General features: G+C 40.6%; 1 protein-coding gene across 2 annotated transcripts in view; it reads right to left on the bottom strand.

Moving 5' to 3' along the window:
* Positions 1–3,154: 3,154 nt before the first annotated feature.
* LOC144825548 (cytochrome P450 2D6-like) overlaps positions 3,155–17,524 on the bottom strand; it is a 470,217-nt gene continuing 455,847 nt past the window's right edge. For both annotated transcript variants that reach the window (XM_078684165.1, XM_078684166.1), the window contains 2 exons: positions 11,842–11,983; positions 3,155–3,519 (listed from right to left, as the gene is read on the bottom strand). In XM_078684165.1, the coding sequence (XP_078540291.1) occupies positions 3,341–3,519; positions 11,842–11,983 (321 nt within the window). In that variant the 3' untranslated portion in view covers positions 3,155–3,340. The remainder of the gene's footprint in view (positions 3,520–11,841; positions 11,984–17,524) is intronic.

Below are 17,524 nucleotides of genomic sequence, written 5' to 3'. Positions count from 1 at the left end.
TAGAGGGATCATTAAGCCCGCAGATATTAGCAGAAACAATTCTGAGTGAATCTATCTTAGCCATCTGCAAGAAGGAATTAAAGTGGTCAAGGTCCTTCGATCCTGTCCTAAGCCGTAGTGGGTAAACTTAAGAATGTGTGTGTGCCAAATTGTGCCATTAATGCTTCTGCGCCAATTCATTCTACTAACGTGCCCCAACTGACCCACCCGCCCCTTCTTCAAGCAATCAGGTATAACCTGAGCGGCCGAGCAGCGAGAACTCACGCTGACTCCATCTTTGCTCTGAGCCAGAACCGACATTATAGATCATAATGCAAACATTTAGCAGAAAGAAGCTATTTTTATCATGTTTTGGGAATTTCCTCCAAGGCAAACAGTCAGCAGTTAGTTGAAGCCATAGATAAAATGGTGATTAAAATGTGATAGATCACTTTTCTTGTTGTCCATGTAATGCAGGGTGACAAGCCTGGTAAAATAGGCGTGGGTCTTCGTGCTGGCCTTAAATTATGGTTTGTCATTTTGAGTCACTGCAAAGCGTGCCCTAAATCATAATTTGCTGCATCAGAACTTCAGGTTACATCAGAATAATGTGGGCTTTGTTTAGATATTAAACCTTCTGAAAACCAGCTAGGCTGTTATTTTCCAGGAGCCAGACTAAGTTTTGTGCAAAGCACTATTTCTCTTCAAATTTCTGGTCTGAATGTAGTAAGCTATTCCTTTAATGAGGAAGGTGGACACCAAAATATCAGGGAATGGGCTTGGTTTTAATACTACACAAATCTACTATTACCTTCATGCGTCCTGACTGTGTCAAGATGTACAGTAGTTACTTGCCACAATGATTAGATTATTTGGATGGGTGTTTTTGTGGTTTCCCTGCTACAGGCAAATGTAATACATTTAATCTCACTATACTACAAACAGCATAGCATAAAGTGTGAATGGTATAAAAACATGGCATCTTGGTTTGGTATCAAATCCCTTCATGAAACAGTTGTTATTAACAAGATGTAGGTTTGGTGAAATGTCAGCGTGGAAAGCGAAACGCTGGAACTGCGCCCATTTTTTTCACCCATGGAGCAGCATTTGGACCTGATGTGCTGCTTTCTGGGCAAAAAAAATATTAAATGAAAGAAGCACATTTGCTTTTTGAAGCAGGAGGAGCGGCTGGGAAATATATTACCTTTAATGCTAACTACATCAAGAAATATATATTCCACGGACGGCTCCCAGTGCAGTTCATAGAAACCTCCCCAGCAGCAAAGTCAGTATTCAGCACCAGGGGGCATATTACCAAGGGTGGCGATATTGAATTATCGCCGCTTTAGCGGCCGTTTTCAGCCGCTAAGCGACGATAATTCCATCACCCTATTACCAAGCTGTCGCTAACACCAGTTAGCGACAGCTTGTAGGCAATAGCGAGCGGTTTGGAGTCCGCTTTGCATGTCAGCGATAATTATCGCTAATGACATGCAAAGTGGGCGTACCCAACCGGTTAGCGTCTGAAAGCAGTCGCTAACCTCGCTATCGCCTATTACCAAGAAAGGCAAAGCGAGGGAAATATTCGCGCTAAGCGCAAATATCGCCAAACGCTAACGCCTGCAACTGCAAGTTCTTAGCCTTGTTATCCAATGGGAGGTGGATAACATGGCTAACAGCATTTGCACGCTAATGCATGAACACCGCTGGCTTTCCAGCGATATTCACGCTAACGCCTGCAATATTATCGCTTTTGAGATAAACGTTGGTAATAGGACGTTATCTCAGCGATAATATTGGGCAAAGCGTGGCGTTAAAGAAACTAACGCTAAGCTCAGTTAGCGATAAATATCGCTAACTGTTGGTAATATGCCCCCAGATGCGTAACTGACGAAATTGTCCAAGTAGCACATCCGTTTACCACAGATGAGAAGAAGGGAATTCCACCAATCGGTAATGAACAACACATTTTGGTAAGGGGGGGCATAATTGGATTGTGACACTTGTTATAATAATGTACAAGATTAACACATTGTATTGTAACCCTGAGAAGGTGGGAAATATAAAATGCTGTTAATGGACTGACTTTCCCCTGCACCTCCAAACAGCATCCTCTCTTCCGGAATTCAGAAGGGGACTCAAGGCCTTCCACTGATCCCACCAAGTACCTAGCTCCTGGATCCCCTTTTGGGTGATTAGACGCGCTCTATAAATCCAAGTTCATTGATTGATTGACTGCCTGATATCAGGAAAGCCAACTACTCAAGAACATGCATTCTGAAGCACACATAGAAAGAGCAAAAAGCCATTAATGATTGTTTACGTGCAGGAAGGTATCCCTTTCTGCACATAAACATTCATCAAATAATGAAGATTTGCTACTATGTGTGCTGCACAGTGCAGCACACTTCGAAGTAACAACTAGCCATTATAAATTGTTTTTGTGCAGGAAAGAACACCTTTCTGCACATAAACAATCATTCCCTGCAACACAGGTCCCCTTGCAATATGGTGAAAGGGTGCCTGCGTTGGCGCTAGGTAGCTACGTTTCGCCTTAGTGCTGGGGAAAGCAGAGGGGTGCACTGTATCGTAGTAAATGTCAGAGCACGTTGCCGCCAAATTTGACGCAGCTCCACGCTCCGACATTTTCTAGTAAATATGCCCCTTAATGTTTCTCCTTGGAGAAGAGCTTTTTAATGGCTTGAGTTCAAAACAGTACTGCCTTTAAGGTTTGTACCAACTAGTTAGCTGCCAGTGACTCACCACAATGGTTACCTCAATAATGGTTAAACCAGAAATCTTGGTGGTGTATTTGACTCTTAGCTGCTGCCAACGGTAAAGCAAACAATGTTTAATAAACTGGGACTCCAATATAATGCCTAGCAGGCCATGAAAAATGAGGTAAATAAAAGAACGCCGTGTATGAAAATCTAAATTACTGCCTATTCGTCATGTCAAGATCAATTTAAAACACTCGAGAAACCACTTTTTTCATGATTCGTTTAATGAGGAAATCAAAGCATAAACAAGCCCACAAGTGATGATGTTATATTCACAAACAGGAAATATAAATTTCAGTACGGAATTCAGAAACAATATGCTCACAAATCTATTGTTTAAATGTAATTTACATTTTAAATCCCAAAATAAAAAAAATAAAAAAATCTCAAGTGTGTTTAAGTGCTTTCCCATTTTATTGTCATTGCACATGTGCATGCTCTGTTTACAGAAACATCAAAAGAGGGGATTTAAAGGGTGCATCTTTTAAATTCCAGCTATCAATTCCTGAAAGAACTACCAATGACTTCATTGTTTCAGATCTCATGGTGGTGAGATGCTTGGCATGCAGGGTGATGTTCCTTCATCTTACTTCGGCGCATAACTGGTAGGGCGGGGGAGATCTAAAGGTACAATACATGACCGCCTCACTTGGCCTTGGCTGCTTCCTTGGAACGGAGAATGTTAACTGCTGAAGAAAAATGGTGAAGAAGAGGAAGAGCTCCATCCTGGCCAGCTGCTCCCCCAAACAGACGCGGCGTCCTGTGAGACCAGGGTAAAAGTGAAAAGAAATGTTTCAAAAAGTCAAACCAACCTTAAGCTTTTTCATATTTTTGGGGTTGATACCTTTCTTACCATCTAATCCAGCATCAGAACAGTGTATAATATGGTAATAATAACTTGCCCTAAAACTATTACTATACATTTTTCATAAAATTGGGCTTAGTGTTCAAATTCTTTTAATTTCTATCAGCATTTACCGTGTTCTATTTCCCCTGAACACCAACAATAAAAAATAAGATGTTAAAGAAAAAAAGACTTGTTGGAAATAAAGAGATTAATTGCAGAACATAGGGCTTAATTTAAACTTTGGCCAAGCTGGCGATTATTTCTAATGCTTTGGCAGGAACAGCTGTCACAGCGGTTCCTTTCAATACTGTTTACAGTTTGGTGCAGGTCTCCCAAGGATTTGGCAGCATTTAGCAGTTTTCACTGCCCCTTACCCCATGTACCTGAGAAGCCCAGGTCCAAAATAGGTACTGCTACACTGATTCTGGGTTTAAATCCCATCTGCCACGGGTGTGATCGTCATTCCTGCTCTGCTAGGAGAAACGTAAAGTAGGAGGAAGGTATTGGGACCTTTAGTGTCTGGGCCAGTGGGCAATCAAAATACGCCACTCTCACACTATTGACTGTGGGTGCTCTAGCCAACCAGCCAACCGGATTGCTAGGCCCTAGCATGGATTTCCAGTTCCAAAGTCCGGAGTGTGACCATTCTCTTGGGCAGTGGCGGCCTTAGGCATGTGCAAGCTGTGTACCTGCACAGGGCCGCCAAACCCCAGGGGCCATCACGCCAATATATATCCTTAATATACTAATCATATTTGCGTGGCGGCCCCTGGCAGGGATTTGGCGGCCTCTGGCTCTGTTCCACTTCCAAATACCCTGCCCCTCCCCCTCTTCACTGGCCTCTGCGCCTGCGTTCCTCCGGGGGCCCCCTACCTACGCTCCCTGCCCAGGGCCGCCATGAGCCTGGAGCCGCCCCTGTCTTGGGTCATTACTTATGTGTGGCTAAGTGACTCAGACTGCCCTGTTTGGTGGCTGAAGCATGTTACTGACATACTGATCTTTTCATTGGTTTTCTGTGCTGTATCACCTACAAACCACAAGACTGCTTTGATACATCAGAGCTGAGTGGGAACATACATCACAAAAGGAATCTACCAGCATCCCAAGGAGGTCAAGTGCTTTTCTGTCCTATTCTTTGGTGTAATGGAGAAAGTCACAGTTCTGAAGAAACTATGCAGGCAGATGCACTTATTGGTTGGTAACAGCAGAGGGCTAGCATTCAATGTTTTCACCAGCTGACTGAGTAACACAGAGAAATACTTCTCCTTGTGCACACCCTGGGAACTCCCTCTTACTTTCCAGACTAAGCTCTTTTACACCTTATATATGTGGCATTCAGACCCTTCCAGGGAGTCCCACCTGTCCCTTCTGTTGCCATTAACAGTAGCCATCTTCTATAGGTCTGTTTGTTGCACTGTCATATATGGTGCTAACAGAAGTCAGGCTTACAGGGCAACTTCACACTACTAATTCACTTAATTGCCTGCTACTTTGCACTCATTCACTCCCTGATGAGATGCCCTTACAAAGTTTTCTATGAACAGGTAGCATATGGTCACAATGAAACTTTTGTCAGCTTCAAATGATGCCCAGAATGCTAAGATGAGGTGTATAGTCCTTTAAGTAATGAAAGAGGATATATCTGCAAGTAATGGGTCCTCAATCTGCCTTAAACTGCATAAATGTTTACTAGTAATCATTTATATATCATTTTGTGATTTGATTTTTAACTAGAATTAAATTGTATGAAGGATATTCTAGAAGCTGTCAGAGGATCTTCAATCTTTACCAAGTTAGATCCAGAGGGGTCTATGTTTTGTTCATGAACAACATGCCCCAAATGGCTGAGCTGTATTTCTTCTGTTCAACATTATGGGGCTGATTAGGATGTCGGTCTGAGGTTCCTCCGATCAACTTCTCTATGGTTTAGAGCCGAACGACCCTGGGTCAGTGGTCTGAAACCACAATCACGATGTGACTGCACATGGTGGGATCACAGTCTTCCATTTCCCTATGGGAGCTTGGAAGGCAGTTGTAAACCGGCTGCAGCACAAGCTCCCAAAGAGAAATGAGAGTCAGTGTAAATCCCTGTGCCGTGTGGCAGGCACCTCACAATGCCTGCCACATGGTGCAGGGATTTACAGGGGGGCAGCCCCCACCTGGAGGCTGCGGAGAGAGGGGGGCCCTGCTACAGGCCCTCAAAGTTGCTTTCTGACAGGCTTTCCATGTTGAAAAGCCCAACATGGAAAGCCTGTTGCAAACTAACATCATAATCCTGACGCCGGAAAGGATTATGTTTTAGTTTCCAACTGGCTACAGGCTCCTTGAGCCCATTGGAAGTCAGCTGGAATGACCAGCTGATTTGAATTCTGACCGCTGTATTCGTAACACTGCAGTCGGAATTCAGACCAAGGATGTCGGTCGGCAGGTTGGAGGCTTTCCCGACCTGCTGACATCCTGATTAGGCCCTATTTGTTCGAACCACAATATTACAAAAGAGCGCATTACAGTTATGTCACAGATCCCATTGTACAGGGCACAAGAAATCCCTTTGGTGGCTGACTATGGTGTAAAGCATTGAACATTACATTAAGAATGCCCAAATAAAGTCTACTCATCAATTAACTGAATGACTCTCACAACATCTTTTTTTGTCTCACAGCCACAGACATCTATCATAGGAGAGTTTCATCTTCTGAAGGATTCACAACGATCAGGGTCACGCAGGACACATATCAAAGATGGCCCATTTTTCAGCATTGCCTAGTTTATCAAATGCCAAGGAAAAAGCAAAATACTTCAACATGGATTTCCTATAACAATATTTTCTAACAGAGACCACAGTTTATATCAAAAGTTTGGGAAGCATTTTGTTCTATGTTGGGAATTTCTATGGCTTTAGCCATGACATTTCATCCCAAATGACTGGCTTTATGAGGATGACCAATCAAACTATTTTTTAATGTTGTTATGGTTATTTCAATTCACACAGAGAAACACATAAAGAAGCTAAACATTTATCAACATTCTTAAGATACCTTAACTAAACTTAGAGCTAGGACCATTCAACCTCTTGAGAAGTATTTCAGGTGTTTTCACAAGACAACCTACAACAACTGGGCACCTCTATTACCTTACACCTAGTTTGCTTATAATGATAGAATTCATAGTGCCACAAACGTTTCTCCTTTGTTTTACATGCAAGGGTTCCACCCAAGACATGGCTGTTAAATAAGTAGACCACCAAATTTAGGATCAGCTGTTTCAAAATCTGGCTGCTTTTAGGGATCTAGGAAAGAAAACCTGCAAGCAGCCTAAGACTATAAGAAAAAGAATGTAGACAAAGATAGATAACAATAATATAATTTTGTAATTACAGAGAACATTTTATCACCATGATTTTTGCCGTCTGACTGTGGTTGATTGAACTTAGATCCTCAACTCTTAGGTCGTTCTCCCATCAATCATATGATTATTATTGTGTCTGTCCATCAGAAGTTGCCCTCCATTTGGAAAGTATATCCGATCTTTCACATTTTATAGCTCAGAACTTTTATTTCTGATCTTTCCTCTTGAGGTTCCTTATGCCCTCCTTCCGTTGTGTAAAAATTGTCACCTGAATATTACGTTTCAGATATAGTTGACTCTTGTTTTTTTCAATGGATTTTGCAGTTCCTGGTGAGAAGGAAGGATTACTCCATCAGTCTTTTAGAAATGCTTCTAGGCTAATTCAAATGTACTACTCTCAAACTACCAGGCTTGGAGAAGGAGAAGGAGGAGATCTAGCCTAATGAATAGAGCTGCTGAATTTGAACCTGAGCAACCAGGTTTGAGTCCCAGAGTTGGCTCAACATCCGGTGAGTCTGGGCAAATCACTTTCATTTTCTTGCACCCAAAAAAATCCGACCTTGTGTAATGCACTCTGGTGCTCATGTAATGCGCCTTTAGGTATAGTTTGTGCTGCAAAAAATGATTTGGGGAGATTTACTGTTAGGATTGCAGCAATGCATGAATTGTCGTTTCAAACCCAAGCTATGAGGCAGGAGGCTGCAAGGGGTTCTCATCTAAATGATTGCACTGTCTGCTCTAAGAAAGCAGTTGATGTAAATTTTGGTCACTTCTCTAATACTTTCATTTTGATGCAAAAGTATTGCTTTTATCTGCCTTTAATAGCTACTTTCTCATCTGAATCTAAATCCATCATGTTTAACTAGAGAAAACAGGCTGCATGACTGCCACAAATTAAACCCAAAGTTCTTGAACCTCAGCAACATTCTGTAGGAAAACATTTGGAGTAAATTCCAGCAATTGATGTGAATATAGATGGTATGAACTCAGACATCAAGACCATTCAACATGATATTGCCTTGATAATTTTTGATGATGAAATTAAAATTAACGATATTATAATATTGATTAATAAACGTACTCATGTTACTGCTCAAGGGAGTCAAAAGACAAATGTCTTTTTGAACTTGAGAATAGGAGTAGGCAATATAACATCCATATGCTTAATCTGCCTAGAAAATTTTAAAGGATAAAGTTACAGAGTTTATTTGGAAACCTGCTTTCCAAAATTAGAATAGTTAAACTCCATCAACCTGAACCGAGGCACGTTATCTTCAAGATTCTTTGTCATTATCATCATCATCATAATCTGGGTATGATTAGGAAAGTGTTCCGTGAAGGGCCTTCTTTAGTAGTGAATGAAAAAAAATGTTTACAAAGACGTTACCAAAAAACCCAGTTGCTATGCATTTGGAGTTTTCTGCGTTTAGGCCCAGATGGAAAGATGCTGGTTGCGAATAAGGTCTTTTTCACCGATTGATGATGACTATCTATGAAAATTATCAATCTAAACCATTAAATTCAATCATTAATTGCATACCTTGATCCTCATGATCATCTTGCAATGAACTAGCGAGATTCAGATGCATTCTAAAAGTTAGTTGACAGTATTAGGTTTCCTTATTATATTAATTAGGCAAAAAGGACTTAAATAGTGTGGTTGGTTTCTCTGCACCCTCTTCAGTGTGTCACGTATATAAGTGGTTCTCTTCAATTATGACAAGTTTACACCATCTTAACATTACACGTATTGTAAAAAATTGTTGGCATCCAGTGGAAAAAAACCTTTGCTATGCATTTGTCAAGAGGTACATCTGACATAGGCTTTTGGCAGAAAATGCAAATAAATAACAACATTCTATCAATCATCTCTAATGGTTAGGTTGGTGACATTTCAACTACAGGATGGAAAATGGTATTACATTAAATATCATTATTTCTAAATAGTTAAATGTTCACATTTTACATTAATGAAGTGGTTCTGATGGAAGGTGTGTTCATGCTGAAGAGAAAATTGCTAAGCATGTTCTTCCTTTATTTAATGTACATGGCCCAACTGTTGCAAGTGCTATTTTCTGGAGAGACAGAACCTTAGAAATGATATGTTTTTGAAATGTACCACTTACAGTCCGGGTAGATTCTAAGCTAATATATAAACAGCTACTAGACAGAAAGCCATTTATTGAATTCTGAATTTTTTAATTCTTTGAAAGCTTCAAACCTTTTTTCAAAAATCTTTGAATGCTTGAAACCTTTTCTTCAATAATACAAAACTTATTGATGTTTAGCAATTACTTCAGAGAACGAATTAACTTTTTAAAGGAATACAAACGCAATTCAATCTCGAATTGATTATATTTTAGCCACAAGAAATTTATGCTACTCAATTTCTCCATTCAGAGTTGCGCCAATAGATATTTTGGATCATTCTTTGAGCCCATACATATTAAACTAGAAGATATCAGAAATGCGCAACAATGGAAACTGAATACTGATGTAATGCTCAAAGAAAACAACGCAAATAAACTATTTTCTCCTATTAATGAATAATTATTTCTATCAAAATGTTCCTACATATACTGCTAGAATAATTCATTGGTATGTTATTAAGACATTTGTCATTTCGATTATGGCTTGTGTGTATAAATTATTTAATTCTACGATTACATCTTTGGAGCAAATTATGAAGTTGGGAAGATTGTTTATTAATTCGAATAATGCTGTTAAGTATAGTTACAAAAACATAATATGGATACAATATAGCATGTATGAAAAGGGAAGGTATACAATTGTTGACAGAAAAGGCTAATATTACTTTAAAGCAAGTGGATATTGAAAGCTCTTACCCACTTACACTTTTCTTGGGATACAGCTGATAAATTTATTTCTTAAATACTATGCTAAGTTTTTGGATAAACCACAAGATATTCATCCTGATGATATTGGTATATTTCTAAAAGCTTATAATTTATCTACAATTTCTTCAGATGAGACACATATTCTAGCTGCTCTGATAAACTTGAATGAAACTGCTGCAGCAAAAATAACTTTTAAGTCATGGAATTATGCAGTTCCTTTATCCTTGAACGACGGGTCTTTCAGTGTAACCTGTGAGCACCCCTCAGTTTCTTCCATGGGGCCTTGAGGTACTCCCTTGGCTTCCTCCTTGTCGAAGGTTATCAGAGAGGCAGATGGTCCAAGACCAATTGACCACATTCAAATATGTTGCATTGTTGCATAGATATACAAATGTAAGCTCCTGGTACATGCTTCCACGACTGCCTTGATACCAACTTTGTATGTGGCCAGCTTCTAGTCCAATGTGCACTGTAAAAATCCAACAATTTCTGGTGGATCTTGAGATATAGTGCTAAGAATTAATTGTTGCTCAAGTGGTGAATACAGTGAATGTGCCCCAGATTTAGTAATAGCCAACAGTAGTCACTCGATTAGTAGACTCCTACAGTATTGTGCCTAGACACTGAGAAATAGACATTGCTCATTTGACCCCCTTGTTACTGTTTGTAAGCTAGGCTTTGCATAGCTCTTATGACTGTTTTTGGGAGGTTTTATGGGATTTGCATTGACCTGAGTGATTTTATAGAAGGTATTGGAAACCTCATAAAAACATGGTAACTTCAAAAAGTAGCGCACATTTCAGACCGGTGGCCACATTAAACTATATCAAGAGGTATGCATTGTTTATTCTGGAAATTGTCCCTATTGTTTTCATGGGGCAATGATAAATTATCCTGGTACTGTGCTCACAAATTGAGCTTGGTTCCATTCTTAAAAAGTAGGAAAATGATGACAAAACACATCAAAACTTAGCACTTAATTTTTTGCACTATAATAATGTTTGAGGTCAAATCTCTGGCAAAGAAGTAGCTGGGGAGTTCTGTTTTTGTTTTTGTAAATGCCAAGCACTGAACCGTCAGCTATAAAGGGGTATGCCAATGATTTACTGCATTCTGACTGCCTATACTTTCATATCCTCATTGAGTAAGCATTTGACTATTCTCTGCATTGTTACCAATAGGATTGTGTGCTAAAGGAGAGAAGTTATAGAACGTTGGGCCCATGACACTAGAGTACATTTATCTTACTTCACCATTGAGGTCACCATATTTCTGATAGCCCTGGTACTTCCCAAATTAGGTCTCACAAGGAGTATAAAAAAGACTTTACATATGCAAGACATAGGTGCTCATGGTGGGATGAGGTCTTCAAAGTCTTCAAGGATATTGCCAGAAAAGAGAGATGGCAGGGCAATTCCTGTTTAGAATTCTTACCTGCATAACATATCTCAGCTGTTATTGTACCACAACATTGTAACCAAATTATTATTAGATAGAAATGTTTTAATTATAATTTGCACAAATATTGCACCATTAAAGGTAGTAATAGAAATTCTGCACTCAAACTGACAATTTGTTGGTAAACAATATTTAGGATACACTATTTCTCTTAAATAATATTTTTGCTAACAATGTTCTGACATACCTGGCCACGTTAAAGTCTTATTTAGGGTTCTTGAAACCATATAGAGGTTCAGGCATGTATTTTATTCTTCTTTTTTTAACATGAGTGATTGTGGTTATATAGTGTGTTTATCAATGTACTGACCTAACTTGGTGACTAAAAGGACATGTAAGAACAGTAGGATTTTCAAACATATTAAATTCAGAGGACTTTCAATGCTTCTTCAATTGCATACTCTGTGTCAATGTCATCTAGTTATGCTCTTTTATATGCACATGCTAGCATTACTGTCCTCATCTACAATTAAATGTATGTTATAGTCACCTAACCTATATTTGACAAGTTTCCTCTCTCAACCTAACTGTGCTAATGTATAGCTGCATAGCCTAATAAGCATGTATTTACCTGCAGAAAAAGGCATGAAGGCCTCTCGTTTGATGAATTGACCATCTGCGTCCAAGAAGTGTTCTGGATAAAACTGGTATGGCCTTTCCCATATGGACTCATCCTTCAGGACGGACGACATGTTGAACATGAGGGTGGTGCCCTAGAAGTAATAACTGACTTGTTAAACAATGTAGGCGATCCATTTTTTCTCTGTTTCTGCGGGAACACATAAAAGTTTAATGAACAACACAGAATGAACATTTCTGGTTTACATGCTCTTCTTACTTTAAAAGTACATTGCTCTGTTCAGCGATAACTGTGAGGAAAGCGATTTATTACATGGTGTGGTTGTGCAACCTCACCATGCAATACATTCAGAAGTCTGTCTTCGGTCCAGTGAGTCTCATTTGCAAAACCTTAGCTCAACCTTGGGTAGCTGTGGCTTCAGGCAGTCAGGCTTTGTCAAAGGAAAAAGTGTAAAGCATTTAGGAGTACAAAATTAGTTGAATAGGAAATTGACACAAACAAAATCCCAATTTATTAAAAAAAGTCTATTTTTATGAATTTCTTGATACTAAAAGGACCCTAATCCTCCAGAGATATAAATTATTAAGTAAATAATAAATCACTGCTTTTCGCCCAAATCACAAACAAGCATTGGCAACTACAGTTGTTAGTGGTTACTTTGAATACTTTTATAAATTTGTAAACAACTACTCAGGTCCACTTTGGGAGACCAATATAGCAAGGAGCAAGTCACAGGGGCCAATGAGACTTACTTGGGCAATTACCTCACACTCAAAGCAGTCTCCGTCCAGTCCAGGTTTTATTTGAAAACTATCTTTGGCTTCAATGGAGTGCTCCTGATGAAAGGGACATGGGATGCTGAAGATGCTGATGTGGTGATAGAGGTCTTCGTGGGGCTACTCCTCAGCCAACAGTCAGGGTGGGGTGACTTTGGCCAGAGGGGTTGATGTACCTTGAAGTCCAGCCAAAAAACATTTGCCACTGGTCTCCGGTCACAATGAAACACATGGTTCCCTTTAACTGGTGATAACTCCCAACCTGGGTGACCAAACTGCCCTTAGACAACTCTCCTAGACTTAGGTGTAACTTTTGAGGGTCAGAAGTCAGTCTCCCAGGCTGCACTTCAGCTGCTAGCCACAGTCAGGCAATCTAGGATACCAACTCGCCAAGGTAGTCTTCTTCAGCTTTTATGGACCTGTAGCTGTCACAGGAAGTCAGCAAACTGATTCTAGGAGTCACTTCTTAAGTCTGAAACTCAGGGATGCCTTTTCCTCAAGCAGGGCACCACAGGCACAGTCCTCTCTTGTCTAGCCCAAGGAGCAGCAGGTGCAGTCCAGTCTTGGTGCAGGCTCTTTTTGCTGGGTCCAGGGTACAGTAGGGGCAGACCTTTTTCAGCCCACCTTCCAGTACAGGTGTGCTCTGAGGTACTAGGGGTGCCAATCTAATGCCCAGAACTTGTTCTCTGGGATGCAGTGACTACTGGTCAATGGGCTATCAGGTCATCACCCGCGTGATGACTACCTCCTGAAAACGGCGGCATTTAGCTATCACACAATGTAATATTCTGCTTATTCCCAAGATGGCAGGACCCCTCTCTTGGTGTCTGGAGTTTGGTAGCCCAACCTAGAGGTGTAGCTACTTAAGGGCTAAATGCTCAAGAAAAACTGGTTTGGTAACTGTTTCCGCCTCCCTGTCCCCTTTGCCAACCTGTGTACAAGAGCCTTTCAAAGATGACTTTCCCCTTGAGGCATGCCTTATGGGCTCATATCCTGTTTGACTTACCTGCCAGGAAGGGGTAACATCTCTTCCAGCAGTATGCCTTTTTTGTTCCTTCCTGTGAGCCATTCACATCACTCCCCTCCCCCACCAGGAAGGCAGAAGGATTTCTTGTGGCCAGCACCCGTAAATGATCACTGAAAAACGTTGTGCAACTGAGTGACAACTATTTAAAATTTCCATTTTCTTAAATGTTACATCAGAATCAACTTGACCAACAGGCGGGGTTTAATGCAACAATTCTTTTTATACTTTGGGCCAACTTTAGTAGTCCCATTCAGAAGTTAACACAGCTGAGTGATCAGTGTTTAACCCTGTACTTGCCAATGGGGTAGAAGTCTTTCCCTACTTACAAATGACAATTTGTGGCTTTTACTGTTAGAAAATGTAAAAATACAAGCCCCGCTTTTTAATATAAAGCACCCTGACATGAGGTTTGATAGGCCTACCTGAGGGATGACATATATATTAAAAATAGGTCTGGACTTTGTCATTCTTTTAAATGGCAAAGTTGAGTTAGCAGTTTCAAAACTGCTTTGCCAGACTACAGTGTGAGGCTAGGAGTCATGCTTTGCTTTGTCACACTGTTGGTGGGATGATAAGTGCTGCAGTCCACAAGAGACACTTTAACTTACAGGCCCTAGTTCTAGAGACTTATAAGTAAGTTTACTTGTGCCAATTGTGGGTGAACCAATCACACATGAATGTTTTAAGGGTCAGAGCACTGGCACTGAGGCCTGTTTGGCAGGACTCAGTGCACTTTCAGAGTTGAAAAACCAGCAGCATCAGTTGAAAACTTTGGGGTGATCATGAAAAAAGCGGCATTTCCTTACAGTAACCCTAAATCTTTCTGAGTGCTAAAATATGTTGTCATTTGGTGTATTTACTTGGACACTCGGCCCGCTGAACCTTGCACTCTGAGGTAGCCCTTCCCAAATGATTTAAGAATAGAGTCTATATTAACTGAAGTGACACATGCTTCCCATCATCTCCATTCTTGCAGACTGTGCCGATTTCAGCACTGGGAGCAATTCTTGCCTGTGGATTCCACAATGGAATTCTCAGGTTTTTGGAAACCTAAGCTAGTGTACTATCTGCCAATATGTTAACTTGAAAAGAGAGACCCTGACAGAATGACTCACTGGATTTGCACTGTCCTCTCACTAGTCACGTGCTGAGACTTGGTCAGCTAATTGTGGCAGTAGGGGTGAGGCGGGTCCTCTGTCACTCTCATTATCATTGTTCTGTCATGGAGTCTCTAAACTGTCGTTCCTAGTGAGTCTGTATGAACTCTAATGCAGAAGTTAATTTAAGTGAAGTATTTAACTTTATTCAAGGCACTACACTGCTTAGCAAAACAGCTTCAAACTTGGCACATGCCAAAATATTGTGCCATATAGGAAATATCTCTAAAATGTGAGTCATAAAACCAAACACATAATGGGACAGAAGAAATGAGGTAGCTCAACTGCTTGGCTCCTCAGTAGGCAGGCTTCATACTACTTAAGTACAGCTCTTCCTTTTTTCCGTCATACATCTACAGAGCTATAGTATTGGAAGGTGTTGTGATATATACGTCATTCCTAATGCATTCCTGTGATACCATACCTCCTCAAGTTAATGAATAACTTTGATTTAATACATTTCAATAGGAGTCTCTCAAGGGGTCTGGCATTAGGGGCAGGGTGAATAAGCAATGTTCATGGAATTGAAGGGGAGATCAAAATAAGTCCTGAAAGCTCCTCTTTATTGAGAGTGGGGGTCGGGTTTTTGTAAGGAGTTGTCAATAAAAGGTTCCTAACCAGGGACTTTGTCAATCTCTGACAATATATCCATTGATGGAGTCACATACATGTACACATAAGTAAAACTACATGTATAAAATCACTCCTACACTTTGGAGTAAATTTACACATTTTGGTTATTGACCATTTCTGAGTGCAAATTTACTACAACGTTTAGACGTACATTCCTCCACCCTTTGAAATAAGGAGTGGAGCCAAGTTTACTAGTGTATAGTTAATACAGACAAAAAGGAGTCAGAAGTAAGTCCATCGCCACACATGACCAAACACTGGTACTGCAGTATACCAAAAAGTGATGGACAAAATACTTGAATAAATCCTAGCCACTGGTAATTATATGGGGTCACGTCCCAGTCCTTCATTATTTTGCACATCATGTCACCTCTGTTTGGACCCAGCCATATGCAAATCATTCTTAAGACTACTCCATTAGGAGTATTTCAGCCCAAACCACCACATCAGGCCTGCACTGAAATGGATCACATGCGAGCCAAGGCAGGTTTTGACCTGATTTGGACTGATCATTCATTTGGAGCTTGGTTCCAGTGGCAAGATGAGCATGGGACCCATGTCAGGGGATACCGGTTGCACCTAGGGTTTCATATTGATGTATACAAAAAAGTGATGGATGGTATGCTTGAATCAATCTTACGATGCAACAAAAAACAGTGTCCTGAGTGGTAGGATTCAATAGACAATTATACCAAGCATGCACATAGCATTACTTAGAAAGAAAGAAGGAGAGAAATTCGTTTGTATGACAATAGATAGTTATTCATCTTTATATCATAACAGTAGCTTCAGGGTCGGGAATATACAGTTAAGAACAGCACTGCATAGGTTAATTGGATGACAACCACATGAAACTTGGTGCATAAACGTATAAAAAAGTGCAAGTGGCGACGCAAGTGAAGGTGAACAGCATTGGTGGCGCACTGTGCATAAGGTGCTCGAAATTTACAGTGAGTGGCTCAACGGCGCATCTGACAATGTGATATCACAATAGACAGGAATAATTTCAGTTAATGGTAGAGCCACAGGGGAGGAGTGCGCCTATTATTTAGGCTGTTTGGTCGACGGCGTTTCGATCCGGATTAATTCGGATCCTCATCAGGACTTGGTTGTCTGAATTTACGAGTGCTGAGTGGACATCCGAACAAGCGAGTTCTCTTTAACTTGTCCTTGAAGGAAAGCTGTGGATGCTTGTAGGATATTGCTTAGGGGTCCTCTACAGGTAACAGGTAGGTACTGAAAATGCCTAGACCCAAGCGGCCGTGTAGATCAGCCGTGTTTTCTTACGCTGTTTTTTGTTGCATCCTACCTACCCAGTCCTGAATTGGTTTATGGGTTACACTCCTGTAAAATTTACAATGAATCAATCTTAGCCACTAATAATTAATAAGGGCCACTTCTCAGTCCATTGTTATTTTGTAAATCATGCAACCTCAGCTTGGACCCAGTCATATGCCAATCAGTCTTGACTGCTCAAATAGCAACAGCCCAGGCCAGGCCCTCCATGAACTGGAACACAAGAAACCCAAGATTGGTTTAATCCTAACTGGGGCTCTTCAGTAGGGTGCAGCTTGGCTCCAGGAGCACTTTCACCATTAAACCCACGCCTAGGCATACTCATTGAAATTAGGGCATCGCACTCAGGTGTACAAAAAGGTGATGGATTGAATGTTTGAATTATTCTCTGGTACTGTTAATTACTCTGGGCTTCATTGCAGTCCATCATATTTTTGCATTCCAAACCACCTCAGTTTGGACCCATCCATATGCAAATCAGTGTTGATCCTGCTGTAGTAAGAATAGTGCAGTGCAAACTGCTGCGCAAGGTCCTTCCTGAACCGGAACATAAGAAACCCAACACTGGTTTTACCTTGATTCGGGCTCATCAGTCAGGGGCAACTTGGTTCCAGTGGCAAAAAGAGCATTGGATCGACGTTTAGGCGTATCCTTCACTCTTAGGTTGTCACACTGAAGTATGCAAAAAATATGATGGGTGGAATGCTTGAATTAATCTCAGCCACTGGTAATCATTCTGTCCGAGTGATTACTAATGATTGAGAATAATTCAAGCATTTCATCCA

This window comes from Lissotriton helveticus, chromosome 1_1, assembly GCF_964261635.1.
Source record: "Lissotriton helveticus chromosome 1_1, aLisHel1.1, whole genome shotgun sequence".
NCBI classification, from domain to species: Eukaryota; Metazoa; Chordata; class Amphibia; order Caudata; family Salamandridae; genus Lissotriton; species Lissotriton helveticus.
Note: the sequence above shows the minus strand (reverse complement) of the source record. Positions and strands in the feature narration are given on the sequence as shown.